Source organism: Dipodomys ordii, unplaced genomic scaffold, assembly GCF_000151885.1.
Source record: "Dipodomys ordii isolate 6190 unplaced genomic scaffold, Dord_2.0 Scaffold2, whole genome shotgun sequence".
NCBI classification, from domain to species: domain Eukaryota; kingdom Metazoa; phylum Chordata; class Mammalia; order Rodentia; family Heteromyidae; genus Dipodomys; species Dipodomys ordii.
This window is the reverse complement of record NW_012267218.1, coordinates 27,403,541-27,418,493: the sequence shown is the minus strand read 5'-3', so window position 1 is coordinate 27,418,493 and position 14,953 is coordinate 27,403,541. Positions and strand designations below refer to the sequence as shown.

The window sequence follows — 14,953 nt, the reverse complement described above, 5'->3', positions numbered from 1 at the left end:
AATGTAACATACCCCACCAGGCACCCTTCCCTCAAGGTCCTCCCAGTCCTGCACATATTTTTATCGTGTAGAAAGTCTGAAAACAGTAACTTAAACATGTTTGACCAAATTTTAAATCATAACACTCAGAAAACTATATTACACCTGAAAGGAAGAAGCTGTTTTACAGTAGTAAAACTAAATTCCACAGGAGCTGAAAAAATTTACAATCCATTTCTAGTAGATTATTACACCTTCAACCTAAATGTATTACATAAAATTATAAGTTTTATACTGCAAATCAATTTAATGAAAACAAAGCAAAACAGAGAAAATACTAAGATAAGGTAAAACAATGGTGCAATTTTCTCTTCTGATTCACAATGCTCCCTGAATGGCTAATTCCTTAAATGGCTCCCTAAATTCCTAAGTGTTGAATTTTTATGATTTGATTCATGATTAGACTTTTTTTAAGTTGTGTATGGTAGTACATATCTATAATCCTAGCACTCAAGAGGCTGTAAGGTAAGAGGATCATAAGTAGAGGCTATAGTCTGAGCTTTGTCAAAAAAAAAAATGTTTATGATTAAAACCAGGGCTGGGAATGTGGCTTCCTGGTAGAGTGCTTGCCTCATATGCATGAAGCCCCGGGTTTGATTCCTCAGTAGCACATAAACAGAAAAAGCCGGAAGTGGTGCTGTGGCTCAAGTGGTAGAGTGAAAGCCTTGAGCAAAAGAAGTTCAGGGATAGTGCCCAGGTCCTGAATCCAAGCCCGAGGACTGGCAAAAAGAAATAAATAAAAGCAGGGTTGGGAAGCTGGCTCAGTGTTAAGAGTGCTTGCCTTGCATGCATGAGGCCCTGGGTTCAATTCCTCAGTACCACATAACCAGAAAAAAGCCAGAAGTGGCACTATGGCTCAAGTGGTAGGGAGCTAGCCTTGAGCTGAAGAGCTGAGGGGCAGTGCCCAGGCTCAGAGTTCATCCCCCACAACTGACTAAATAACTAAATAATTTAAAAGCTCAATACTTGAACTTAACATGCATGTAACCAATTCCTAGTCAACTTCACTTAGAACTCCTACATTCCTCTACATAAATTAGCAGTCTCCAGATGAAGAAGAAACCAGTTTGCTACCTAGAAGCACATATTTCTGTGGAAGCATTTTAGAGTCAAAGACAGCACCTCTCCATCTATGATTAACATATGTAGTCCTGCCCAGGACCTAGACAGCTGAAGAACTCTCAGCAATCAAACAGACAAAGGATAATCAAACCTACCGTATACACAAAGAATCATAACACTGTTTGCTGCAACCAGGCCTGCCTGACCTAAGGACAAGCTTCTCTGAACACTAATAATGAGGACAGCTCAACATGTTAAATGCCTAAAACATGGAAAAAACAAAAGACTTAGATCCCACAGGCAGGATGGTAACTGTATACACAGGTGTGACTGATTATTTGAAGCCACACTAAACCTGGAGGTGGTAATGGTGGTGGCAAGAGGGTGGTACTGGAGGAAAGAGCCTCTGAAGACTGAGCTACAGAGAGAAATCTCTCTACAGGAAACGGGCTGAGAAGATATATTTCCTGAAGAACATTAGTAGAGAAAGTCAACAAAACAAGTTCTTCATTTTCACATTTAAGAGACAGAAAGAAAACAATGGAGGAGATGCTCAGTGACAATTCCCCTTACAAGGTGCTCGGCCATCTTTCTATAATCCTATGCAGGTGTAAGGTGAAGTTCTGTGGGCTTTTTTTAAAAAACAAAGAACGAGACCACTACTATATCTGCAAAAATGTGCACAGCATCCTCATTCTCTGTAAATAATCAGCAGTTCGTACGTGTCAGTAACACACAGAGCTGGCCCCTAGTGGCCAGTCTTTGTGGTGAGGCACCACAACTTTTGTTCCTAAGGGTACAAATCACTAGATAAAAGAGTTTGTGGACTCTCTTGCTGCTCTTTTCTAGCTCTCTCTGCTTTCTCTCTGCTCTAGCTCTTTCCTCTCTCTTTCCTCTCTTTCCCAGCAGCGTGGAGTGCCAACCTTGCCTGGTCCCAGCAGGTCTATAAACCTACCCCTTACCTGAATACCACGTGCGTGCTGCTGTTCTTACTCGCCTACCTCTTTTTAAAAACCTAACACTTAATATATACTAAATACAAAAGGACCTCAATAAATATTTGTTGATTATGAAAAAAAAAAAAAAAAGAGTGTGGCCTGGCGTTGGTGGCTCATGCCTGTAATCCTAGCTACTCAGGAGGCTGAAATCTGAGGATCGCGGTTCAAAGCCAGCCCCAGCAGGAGAGACCGTGAGACTCCTATCTCCAAATAAACCACCAGAAAACCGCAAGTGGCGCTGTAGCTCAAGTGGTAGAATGCTCGCCTTGAGCTGAAGAGCTGAGGGACAGTGCCCAGGCCGAGTTCAAGCCCCATGACCGACAAAAAAAAAAAAAAAAAAGAGTGTGGAGATTCACAGGTGGTTGGAGAAGAGCTAGCAAAGATGCCCCACTTCTGACAATTTAGGGTAGGAGCTAAGCCACATGTCTTACATTTCCTCTCACATCCAGACAGGTAATAAACTGAATCTGCAATAAACTTGACATCAAACTACTCAACATTTAATGCAATAACCTTTGACAAAGTGTCCCTACCTCCATGGGGAGACTCCCGGATGTCCCAAATGAGAACCCGGCCATCGTCTGAGGAGCTGGCAAAAATGTTGTCGTTCACTGGGCTCACTGACAAGCCATACACTGCATCTTCATGAGCAAAAACATCCAAAGTCTCACTGCTGAGAAAGAGAAAGCAAAAAAGGCACACAGGCATCTAGACATATATAAACAAAGCATAAAGTCCCAGCCCAAGTTACGTAGGGTGCAGTTACTTCCATTCCCAGGAGTAAGTTGATCTAGTTAAATCAAAAGGATATTATATTTCCTAAAAAGTCAGTACTCAATTTTCAAATAAAAAATATATACACACATATATACACATGTGTGTACTACATATAATACAATGCATAATGTATATAAAAGCATATTAAATATATTTCAAAACTTTCACACTAAATACAAATATTTTAAAGTGATTCAGCAGATGCGGTAGCTCACACCCATGATTCCAACTATTTGTGAAAAGGACATTGTGAGCCAGGCGCTGGTGGCTTAACTACATGTAATCCTAGCTACTCAGGAGGCTGAGATCTGAGGATCACAGTTCAAAGCCAGCCCAGGCAGGAAAGGCAATGAGATTCTTGTCTCCAATTATCCACCTAAAAAGTGGTACTGTGGCTCAAACCTCAGGGACAGCACCCATGCCCTAAGTTCAAGCCCCACAACCAACAAGAAGAAAAGAAAGAAAGAAAGAAAGAAAGAGGAGAGAGAAAGAAAGCAAGAAAGCAAGAAGAAGGAAGGAAGGAAGGAAGGAAGGGAGGGAGGGAGGGAGGAAGGAAGGAAGGAAGGAAGGAAGGAAGGAAGGAAGGAAGGAAGCAGCAACAAAGCAAGAAAACAGAAAAAGAGAAGAGAAGAGAAGAACAGGACAGGACATTGGAAGGATTGCATTTGAGGTTAGCTAAGGCAGAAAAGTTAGAGACTACATCTCAACCAGTAAGCTAAGAGAGGTAATACACACTTGTAGTCCAGCTATGTAGGAAGAACAGAAGATTATAGTCTGAGATCAAACATAAGACCCTATCTTGAAAAATAACTGGAGGTGTAGCTCAAGAGGTAGAATGCATGAGGCCCTGAGTTCAAAGCACAGTACTGTTTCCCCCCCATACCCCCAACAACAACAACAACAACAAAAAATGCAGTCTGGTACAATACAGTAAGAATTCAATAACTATTACCTATTACTATTTCTACTACTAAACACTATTTCCCTTCACCTTTTGATCTCTTTAAATTTTTACCTAAAACTAATTTCATATCAACTTTTTTTTGCGCTGGTGCTGGGACTTGAACTCAGGGGCTAGGCACTGTCCCTGAACTTCTTTGGCTCAAGGCAGGCACTCTACCACTGGAGCCATAATGCCACTTCCAGCTTCTTTTGAGTAGTTCATTGGAGAATAAGAGTCTCATGGGGCCAGACACTGGTGGCTCATACCTGTAACCCTAGCTACTCAGGAGGATGGGATCTAAGAGTTGAAGTTCAAAGCCAGCCCAGGCAGGAAAGTCCATGAGACTCTTCTTGGGGTTTTTTTGGGCCAGTCCTGATGCTTGACTTCTGGGCCTACACACTGTCCTTGATCTTCTTCTTGCTCAAGGCTAGCACTGTACCACTTGAGCCAGTGTTTTTCTGTATATGTGGTAGTGAGGAGTCGAACCCAGGGCTTCATGCATGCAAGGCAAGCACTCTATCACTAAGCTACATTCCCAGGCCTTCCATGAGACTCTGATTTCCAATTTCACCACCAGAAAACCAGAAGTGGTGCTGTGGCTCAAGAAGTAGAGCACTTGCCTTGAGCTAAAGAGCTCAGGGACAGGAACCCAAGACCAGAGTTCAAGCCCCACAATAAATAAACAAACAAAAAAGCCTCACAGACTTTCCTGCACAGGCCCGCTTCAAACCACAATCCTCAGATCTTAGCCTCCAGAGTAACTAGGATTATAGGTGTGAGCCAACTGTGTCCAACAACTTTTTTTGTTTTAATCAAAACTTTATCTTAAAACTATTACAGATGCAGGTGAACTATTATAGGATGCAGGTGGCCAGTGACTCATACCTATAATCCTAGCTATCAGGAGGCTGAGATCTGAGAATCTCAGTTCAAAACCAATCATGGCAAACAAATCTAGGACTCTTATCTCTAATTAACTAGCAAAAAGCTGGAAGCAGAAGGGGGGCTCAAGTACAGAATGCTGGCTGTAAACATTAAAAGCTAAGCACAAGTTTGAGGTCCTGAGTTCACGCTCCAGTATTCTTATAGAAATCTTTTTCAGAAAAGAACCATTGACTCCATGTTTTCTTCAAAAGCTAAAAAGATGATTTTGATCTAAAGAACTATTTGCCTTTCTTCATATGAAAAATACAAAACTTCACCAGATGCCAGTGGCTCATGCTTATAATCCTAACTACTCAGGAGGCTGAGATCTGATTAATACGATTCAAAGACAGCCTGATCAGGAAAGTCTGTGAGACTCTTATCTTCAATTAACCACTAGAACACCAGAAGTGGCTCTGTGGTTTAAAGTGGTAGAGCACTAACTGAGTGAAAAAGCTCAGTGACATGACAGCATGCAGGCCCTGAGTTCAAGCCCCACAAGTGACCAAAAAAAAAACTCCATATACCAATAATCTATTTACCTTTCAACATCATGGAGGATAACTTGCTCATCATTTCCTGTGAAGGAAAAAAGCAGACATCTGGTAATTCCTGAAAGTCAGTCCCTGCCCATATTACAATGTAGTATTTTAAAGTTTTCAGGGATAAAATATCAACAAAGTCAAAATTAATACAAATCAGATGTATTCATCAAGAGATTTATAAAAGTAACTTAAGGTTAGGATAGTCTTACAGAAAAAAAATTAAAAATGTAATAGCAATAAGGTATAATATAATAACAGTTCCCCACATGCATTATCCAGAGGGTTAGGGGGAAAAAATTAGCCCCTAAACAAGAGTAAATGATCAAATAAATTCACTTACTCAAGCCAATATTTTCTTTTCCACCAGCAAAACAATTAACTATGAAACCTGGAAGGAGATCTCTAACCTTTTGAGGTTTCAGCTATTTACCTGAGAATTGGGACAATAGTTATATCTACTTCAGAGGGCTACTATGAGGCTATAAATCTATAAACATACTCAGAATAAGGTTGAGCAATTGATAAACACCACCAGCCCCCCCATAAAAGTTTGCTACTTTTGGGCTGGGAAGGTGGCTCAGTGGTAGAGCGCTTGCCTTGCATGCACGAGGCCCTGGGTTTGATTCCTCAGCACCACATAAGCAAAAAGAAGTGGTGCTGTAGCGCAAGTGGTAGAAAGCTAGCCTTGAGCTGAGGGACAGCGCCTAGGGCCCAGAGTTCAGGCCCCACGACCGGACCCAAAAAAGTTTGCTACTTTCCCTATCCTTATTTTTTTGTTTTTTATTTTTTTGCCAGTCATGGGGCCTGAACTCTGGGCCCTCAGCTCTTCAGCTCAAGGCCAGTACTCTACCACTTGAGCCACAGCACCACTTCCGGCTTTTTCTGCCTATGTGGTACTGAGAAATGGAACCCAGAGCCTCATGAATGCAAGGCAAGCACTCTACCATTGAACCATCTTCCCAGCCCCTTATCATCTTTTTTATAGCATTAAAATTTGATGACTTGCCATGCGCTGGTGGCTCATATCTGAATCCTAACTACTCAACTCTGAGGATCATGATTTGAAGCCAGTCCAGGCAGTGAGATTCTTAAAAAAAAAAGCTAGAAGTGGAGCTATGGCTCAAGTGGTAGAGCCCTTGAACAGCTCAGGGACAGGGACCAGGCCTGTGTTCAAGCCCCAGGACCAGTAAAAATGGATGACTATGATTCTAAATAATAGGAATATTTTTGGCTACAATTTTCTCTTTTCCTCATTTCTTTTTTTTCCATCAAGGGATCTAAAAATACTAAATTTAAAATGCAGCAGTACAGCCAGGCGCCAGTGGCTCATGCCTATAATCCTAGCTACTCAGGAGGCTGAGATCTGAGGATCACAGTTTGAAGCCAAACCAGGCAGGAAAGTCCTTGAGACTTTTAGCTCCAATTAACCACCAGAAAACTGGAAGTGGCGCTGTGACTCAAGTGGTGGAGGGCTCACCTTGAGCTGAAGAGCTCAGGGCCAGTATCCAGGCCCAGAGTTCAAGCCCCACAACCGACCAGAAAAAAAAAAAATGCAGCAGTGGTACACAGTAGACACTATGTTGAAAATGAACTATGTAACTTGTGGGTGGGATGGGAGGGCCAAAATAGGAGAGAGTAAAGGAAGCGAGAACATTGTCCAAACAGAAATGTGCTCATTACCTGACTTGAGTAACTGTAACTACTTTGTATATTACCTTTATAATAACAATTTTAAAAAAGGAAATGAAGTAAAACTAAAATAAAAATACTATATTTATAAAGTACCGTTTAATTGTATATTGGGCTAAAAAATAAAAACCTGGGGGCTGGGAAGGTGGCTCAGTGGTAGAGCGCTTGCCTTGCATGCATGAGGCCCTGGGTTCAATTCCTCAGCACCACATAAGAAAAAAGAAAAAAGCTGGAAGTGGCACTGTGGCTCAAGTGGTAGAGCGCTAGCCTTGAGCTGAAGAGCTGAGGGACAGTGCCCAGGCCCAGAGTTCAGGCCCCACAACTGGACCCAAAAAATAATAAAAAATAAAAACCTGAATATGAAAAGACAGAAAGTAAAAAATATCCCATATTCCAAGCTTAAATGCACAATCAGCAGTCACTTATAAAGAAAACAAAAGTAGGAATGAAAGTGTAGCCCAGGCTCTCTTAAATTTCAGTCCTAGGATGAATTATATTGTGATTGCATGCCAATGAAATGGATAAACTCATATAGCTCCTTCCAGGTGTCAGGCACAGGCTAGGTACAGCAGAGTAAGATTCTGCCCAGTCCCTGAGGAACTGATAGTTTAACTGGACAAATTAATAGCAGCAAAAAGATTTGTCATGTAGTGATAAGTTTGGCAGGAACAAAATACATGGGAAAATGAGGCAGTTGCAGAGAGAAATAACCCTGAAGGCTTACTAATGGAAGATGTATGGGGGCATGTGGGGCAACTAAGGTGGAAGAACAGCCTGAGCAAAAGGCACAGGTAAAATAAAGTAGCACAGTTCAGAGCACACTTAAGACTGCAAGTAATTTAGGAGGTTACAATGTATGTCGGTGGCAAGGGAAATGATACTAAAAACCAGGAAGACTGGAGTTTGGGCTATTCAGTAGACACTATAAGGACAAGGTTTGAATAGTCAAATCTTTGTTTTAAATCTAGCAATGAGTTGAAAGGGAGAGACTGATAGCAGAAGTTACAGTGCTAGGGATCAGACACAGGGCCTTGAAGGACTACCACTAGGCTACTATTCCCAGCCCAAGCTGTTAAACTGCCTTGTGAACACAGGTGGATGTAGAGAGAAGTAATCTGCAGCTCAAAGAGGTCAGGCCCAGAAAGTTGGTAGTAATAAAGGGAGTGATGGATAGAAACCACTACAAGAGGTTGGCTCAAGCACTAGCCACCCCAATTGTATCATAACAGGACTTTTTGGAAGTCATCCATGGCTTACGATATCTAATTGAATCACAGCCAACATTCTAAAATGATGTATCTTAGGCACTGGGTTATGACATCAAACTGAATCACAGTCAACAAATGCTGGGCACTGGTGGCTTATACCTGTAATCTTATCTACTCGGGAGGCTGAGATCTGAGGAACACAGTTCAAAACCAGCCCAGGCAGAAAGGTCCTTGACACGCTTATCTCCAGAAAAGGCCAGAAGTAGCACTGTGGCTGAAATAGTAAAGCAAGCAACTAGCCTTGAGCAAAAGAAGCTCAGGGTCAGCATACAGGCCCTGAGTTCAAGCCCCAGGACTAGCACAACCAAGCAATCAATAAATCAAGAGTGTACTGCAGATAATAGGCTTAAGTATTATTTCGTGTGTGTGTGTGTGTGTGTGTGTGTGTGTGTGTGTGAACCAAACTGCAACATAAAGTTTTCTGCCACAAAGAAAAAGGAAGAGGATAGAGGAAGAAAGGGAAGGAGAGGAGGGCTATCTAAACTGCCGTAATAGAGAAAAGACAAGCTATTGAAAACCAGTAATTCCACAGCTGAGTCAAATATAGGCGAAATTTTTAAGAGTTATTAAAATAATATTAGCATTTGTTTCTCTAAAGTTTCAGCCACAGTTTCCCAAAGTAGAATCTTCTCACCTCCAGAGAACACTTTGGTATTCCCACTGTTGAAAGCCAGGCAAAAAATGTTGGAATGGTGCTCTCCTTTCAGCTGTATGGGCTTCACCCTGGAATGGATGGCCTGTTCCATGTGCCATAGCAGAACCCGACGGTCATCTCCTCCTTGAGAGGGAAGTAAGAATCTAGAGTTAAAACAGCTGACTCTACAGGACAGTTTTGCCAACCTCACCTCTTATTCTTTCCAAAACTACATCTCCCCAATACTGTAAGATTCTGATAAAACACAAAAACCTAGGATTTTTCACCATTAAACCATGGGACAGGAAGTGGCGCTATGGCTCAAGTGGTAGAGTGCTTGCCTTGAGCTGAAGAGCTGAGGGACAGTGCCCAAGCCCAGAGTTAAAGCCCCATGACCGACAAAAAAAAACAAACCTTAAACCATGGGACACATGATCTCTAAGCTATAAACACTCTCCCAGGAAGTATATCTTAAACCAAATACTGAAATTGAAAAGTGTAAGCTGTGAAATTAAGACCACCACCCCCACAAGCCACCCTATTCCTGTCTTTCTAGGGGCCCAGCTATTGAACTCTGAAGTGATAGGTTCTACCAGAAAGTATTCAAAGCAATCTTTTGATGTGATCCCATTGACTATAGGATAGTAATATGACAACTAATGAATTGCCTAACCCTAGTAGGAGCTAGACAGAATCCAGTCTCATGAAACCCAGTCCAGCTCTTATCTCTGTATAACTTTAAATAGTGTGAATTACACAAGCAATATTACACTGTATGAGCCAGTGCCTAGAAAAGAATGTTTATGTTCAGTATATTTACAGACGCATTAAAAATGTTTACAACAATGAACAGACTTAATGATTACTTCTAAAAAATAGGATTAGAAGAGAGAAGTAGAGAAAGATTGAAGCCAGGTGCTGGTGGCTCACGCCTGTAATCCTAGCTACTGAGGAGGCTGAGATCTGAAGACCATGGTTCAAAGCAGCCTGGGCAGGAAAATACATTAGACTCATCTCCAATTAACCACCAGAAAACAAAGAAATAGAGCTGTGGCTCAAGGTGGTAGAGTGCTAGCCTTGAGCAAAAAGAAATCAGGGACAGTGCCCAGGCCCTGAGTTTCAAGCCCCAGGACCAACCAAAAAGAAAAAAGGAAGAGGAAGAAAGAGGAGGAGGAAGAAGAGAAGGAGAGGAAGAAGAGGCTTTTTATTTTGCATTGTTTTGACTATTTTTTCTTTTTGCTGTACTGGCTGGGGATTGAATCTAGCACTCTGAACATGCTATAACTTCCCATTCCTGGTTGACTTTTTATAACAAGCCAATGATATAGTCTGTTCCTAATAAAAATTTAAGTTCCAATAGCAGCAAATCATAGCAAGCTCTGCACCTTGTCTATCCTAATTAAAAAAAAATACAAAAATATCCTCTTCGAACTGAGGATATAGCTCAGTGATAAAGTATGTGCTTAACATCTGTAAGATATGAGGTATAATAACCAGCACATTTTTAAAGCCACAAAACTATAACACATCCATATATAAGCAAGATATGAAGAAGTCAGTCAGTAGATCTACGAGCCAATAGAGCTCAAGCACTAGTTATTCATGACTGTAATCCTAGCTACCTGGAGGCTGAGATCAAGAGGACTTCAGTTCCGGGCCAGCCCAGTTCTAGTTCATACATGTGAAACCCCTTCTCAACCAATAGGTGTGCATGGTAGCATACACCTGTCATCCTTAGAAGCTGGAGATCAGAAGTATCAGAGTTTCAGGAAAGCCTGGGCAGAAAAGTCCATGAAATTCCATCACAATAGAAAAGCTGGCACAGGGACACAGACCTGTCATCCCAGCTATGTCAATAAGAGAAAAATAGGTGGAAGATCATGGCCAGCCACACATTTGGCAGAACGAGACCACGTCAAAAAAGAAGGGCTGGAGGTGTGGCTCAACAGTACAGCACCTTCCCCAAGTTTAAAACCCTACACATACATACATACACACACACACACACACACACACACACACACACACACACACATGCATGTACAAAGAACTAATGCAAAGCAAGCTGGGCATTGGTGGCACATTCCTGTATCCTAGCACTTGGAAGGTATAGGCAGGAGGATCTCCAGTTCAAAACTAACCTTAGCCTAGACCACCCAGAGGAGATACTATAGTGTACTTGTGGCTCACATGGTAGGGTGCCTGCCAGTGAGCGTAAAGCATTAGATACTGAGTTCAAGTTCCAGTCTCAAAGTTAAACAACCAAAAAAACAAAAACAAAAAACTTTCTTTTTGCCAAGCACCAGTGGCTCACACCTGTAATCCTAGATACTCAGGAGGCTGAGATCTAAAGATCGTGGTTTCAAACAAGCCCCTGTAGAAAAGTCCATGAAAATTTTTACCTCCAATAAAATTACCAAAAAGCCAGAAGTCGTGCTGTAGCTCACATGATAGAACACTAGCCTTGAGCAAAATAAGCTCAGTGACAGTGCCAGGCTCTTAGTTCAAGCCTTAGGACCAGCACAGAACGAATAAGTAACTAAAAACAAAAAGGTTGGGTGCCAGTGATACACATCTGTAATCCTGACTATTGCCAAGGCAGAGATCAGGAGGATCAGTTTGAGGCCAGTCAGGCAAAAAGTTTGTGAGAACACATTGCAACAAAAAAACAAAAAACAAAAACCCTGAGCATGGTAGAACATGTCAGTCATCCAGCTACTGCAAGAAGTGTAATTAAGAATTGCAATCCTCCAGGCTGGCCTAGGAAAAAAGGAAGATCTAATCCCAAAAATAATCAAAGCAAACCAGGCCCCAGTGGCCTACAGCTATCCATTCAAGAGGCTGAGACATGGATGGAAATTTGTAGAATATTGAACAGAAAAGTCCAAGAGACTCCATTCCACCTCACGCTCAACTGGAAATGAGTCTAAAGTGAGTAGACAGCCAGCTAAGCAAGCAAGCCAGCTGACAGCACAAGGGCCTGAGTTCAAATAAGTAATTCAAAAAAGGAATAGAGGGCTGGGAAGGTGGCTCAGTGGTAGAGCGCTTGCCTTGCATGCATGAGGCCCTGGGTTCCATTCCTCAGCACCACATAAGCAAAAAGAAAAAAAGCCAGAAGTGGCACTGTGGCACAACTGGTAGAGTGCTAGCCTTGAGCTTAGGGACAGCGCCCAGGCCCAGAGTTCAGGCCCCAAGACAGGACCCAAAAAAAAAAAGGAATGGAGTAGCCAGGTGCCAGTGGCTCATGCCTATAATCCTAGCTACTCAAACTGAGTTTGAGGATTGTAATTTAAAGTTAGCTGGAAAGCCTTAGAGACTCAGAGTTTAAGCCCCACGACAGACAAAAAATAATAATAATAATTTCTTTGTAAATGCTTAATGCCTCTATGCTGATCATACGAAATAATATTTATCTAAATGAATTCCATGAACCAGAAACAAAAGGTTTTTTTTTCCTTTTTGTCCTGTTTGTATTTCCGTCTTTGGAGAGGTAAAGGTAGCATAGAAATTGAGGAACAAAGGGTGAACAAATGCAGTGGTACTCACTAGACACTATGTTGAAAATGAACTATATAACTTGTGGATGATATTATCCAAGAAATATACTCATTACCTGACTTATGAAAGAGCCCTCTGTATACCTGACTTATGAAAGAGCCCTCTGTACATCACCTTTATAGTAACAATATTTAATTAAAAACTCTAGCCAGGTGCCAGTGGCTCACGCCTGTAATCCTAGCTACTCAGGAGGCTGAGATCTGAGGATTATGGTTCAAAGCCAGCCCTGGCAGGAAAGTCTGTGAGACTCTTATCTCCAATAAACCACTAGAAAACAGGAAGTGGCGCTGTGGCTCAAGTGGTAGAGCACTTGCCTTGAGCTAAAGAGCTGAGGGACAGTGCCCAGGCCCAGAGTTTAAGCCCTACAACCGACAAAAAAAAAAAAAAACTCTAGTAGGAAAACAAAAGAATATGAAAACTCACAGAAGGGAAACATATCAAATATATTATAAAGGCTCTTGAGCTCTACTGTACTGAGGAAGAGCACATTATAATTTAATCATCTCATATAGTGGCACAAGGAAATATTCACTGCAACATTACAATATAAGAACTGTAAATAACATTTATATCTAAACTCAGGAATAAATAAATTCAATTAGAATACAAATGCAAATGAAATCTAAACACAATGGAAAAACACAGAAGGTAAAATTAATCAAGACATGTACAGACATAAATAATCTTGAAAAACTAATGGGAGAAAAAAAAGCCTCAGAACAATATGATCACACTGGGCATGTTGGCACACATCTATAATCCTAGCACTCTGAGGCAGGAAGATCAAGAATTCAAAGCCAGCATGAAAGTTAGTTGTACTGGGGCTCATGCCTGTAATCTCAACCATTCAGGAGGCTGATATCTGAAGATCATAGTTAGAAGACAAACCAGGCAGGAAAGTTAGTGAGATTTTCTTTCTTTTTATGATGTTTTTATTGGCCATAAAGAAGCTGCTAAATAGGAAAATATCTTTAAGTGTACAAACAACCATGGAGGAATGTGTATAAACACAAATCAACGGAAAAAAGCGTCAATTTAGAAAAGCACCACACACTGGATAGATTCTATTGCCTTAGTCTAAACAGCCTTTAACTATCAATTGACATTATAAAACAGCTGAAAAGGACAGAAAGGATGACATGATTTCCAATGGCTGCAAGATAGCAACAAAAATCTCTTGCTTGTATATTGACTCCTAGCTTGATCACACAGAGTTGCTTCTGAGACTCCTATCTCCAATTAAGCCAGAAGTAGAGCTGTGGCTCACATGGTAGAAAAGCTGGCCTTGAACACAAAAGCTAAAGGGACAGGACCCAGGCCTTGAGTTCAAGCCCTAGGACTGGCACCAAAAAAAAAAAAAAAAGCCAACCTGAGCAATAGTGACACTCAGAAGAAAAAAAAAAAACCCAAGGTGATTATAGAAAAGTTGCAAGAGGGCTGGAAAGGTGGCTCAGTGGTAGAGCACTTGCCTTGCATGCATGAGGCCCTGGGTTCAATTCCTCAGCACCACATAAGCAAAAAGAAAAAAGCCAGAAGTGGTGCTATGGTTCAAGTGGTAGAGTGCTAGCCTTGAGCTGAAAAGCTGAGGGACAGCGCCCAGGCCCAGAGTTCAGGCCCCACGACTGGACACCCCCCCAAAAAATTAATTAATTAAAAAATAAAATAAAATAAATTAAAAAAGAAAAGTTGCAAGACATAATAAGGTTTATAAGTATAAGTACAAAGTCATTCTCACTGTAGCAAAAGCAGCAGAAATAAGATTTGAAATTAATAACATTACCATTGGCGAGGCATGCCTGTAATCTCAGTACTCAGGAGAATGAGTATAGGGAAATCTCTGAACCTTTCTCTTAATTTTGCTGTGAACATAAAACTGCTCTAAAAAAGTCTTACAAAGCAAACAAAAATACATTGAAAGTAAATTTAAGGACTTATCAACATTATCAAATCCAATTGATACCATTCTACATTTTTTACATTTAGATATTTCCTATTGAGGTAGTACAGTGTTTGTGTTAGAAAAATGAAAAGGCCAGGAGCCAATGGCTTACATCTGTAATCCTAGCTACTCAGGAGGCTGAGGATCACAATTCAAAGCCAGCCTGGGCAGGAAAGTCCATGAGACTCTTATCTCCAATTAACCACCAGAAAACCAGAAGTGGTGCTATAGTTCAAAGTGGAAGAGCCACTAGCCTTGAGCAAAAAAGCTCAGAGACGGCACCCAGGCCACAAGTTCAAGCCCCACAACTAACAAAAAAAGGAAAAAGAAAGAGAAAATTTTAAAGGCCCTTGAATGAGGGATAATATGGAACACATCTGGAATTTCTTTTCAAAAGTAGAGCAATAGGTAATTAATAATGTAGACAACATTATTAAGATGGAAACACTACTTTGTTCTACTTCTGTGTTTGAGAATTTCTATAATAAAACATTTTAAATTGTGTGTGTGTGTGTGTGTGTGTCAGTCCTGGTGTGTGTGTGTCAGTCCTGGTGTGTGTGTGTCAGTCCTGGTGTGT

The 14,953-nt window shown here is 41.2% G+C and overlaps 1 protein-coding gene across 1 annotated transcript in view; it reads right to left on the bottom strand.

Moving 5' to 3' along the window:
* Positions 1 to 14,953, bottom strand: part of Dcaf5 (DDB1 and CUL4 associated factor 5) — a 106,218-nt gene that overhangs the window by 68,766 nt on the left and 22,499 nt on the right. Inside the window, exons 2-4 of the mRNA XM_013013679.1 lie at positions 8,880 to 9,023; positions 5,286 to 5,322; positions 2,633 to 2,772 (exon numbers count right to left, since the gene is read on the bottom strand). Of these exons, the coding sequence (XP_012869133.1) occupies positions 2,633 to 2,772; positions 5,286 to 5,322; positions 8,880 to 9,023 (321 nt within the window). The remainder of the gene's footprint in view (positions 1 to 2,632; positions 2,773 to 5,285; positions 5,323 to 8,879; positions 9,024 to 14,953) is intronic.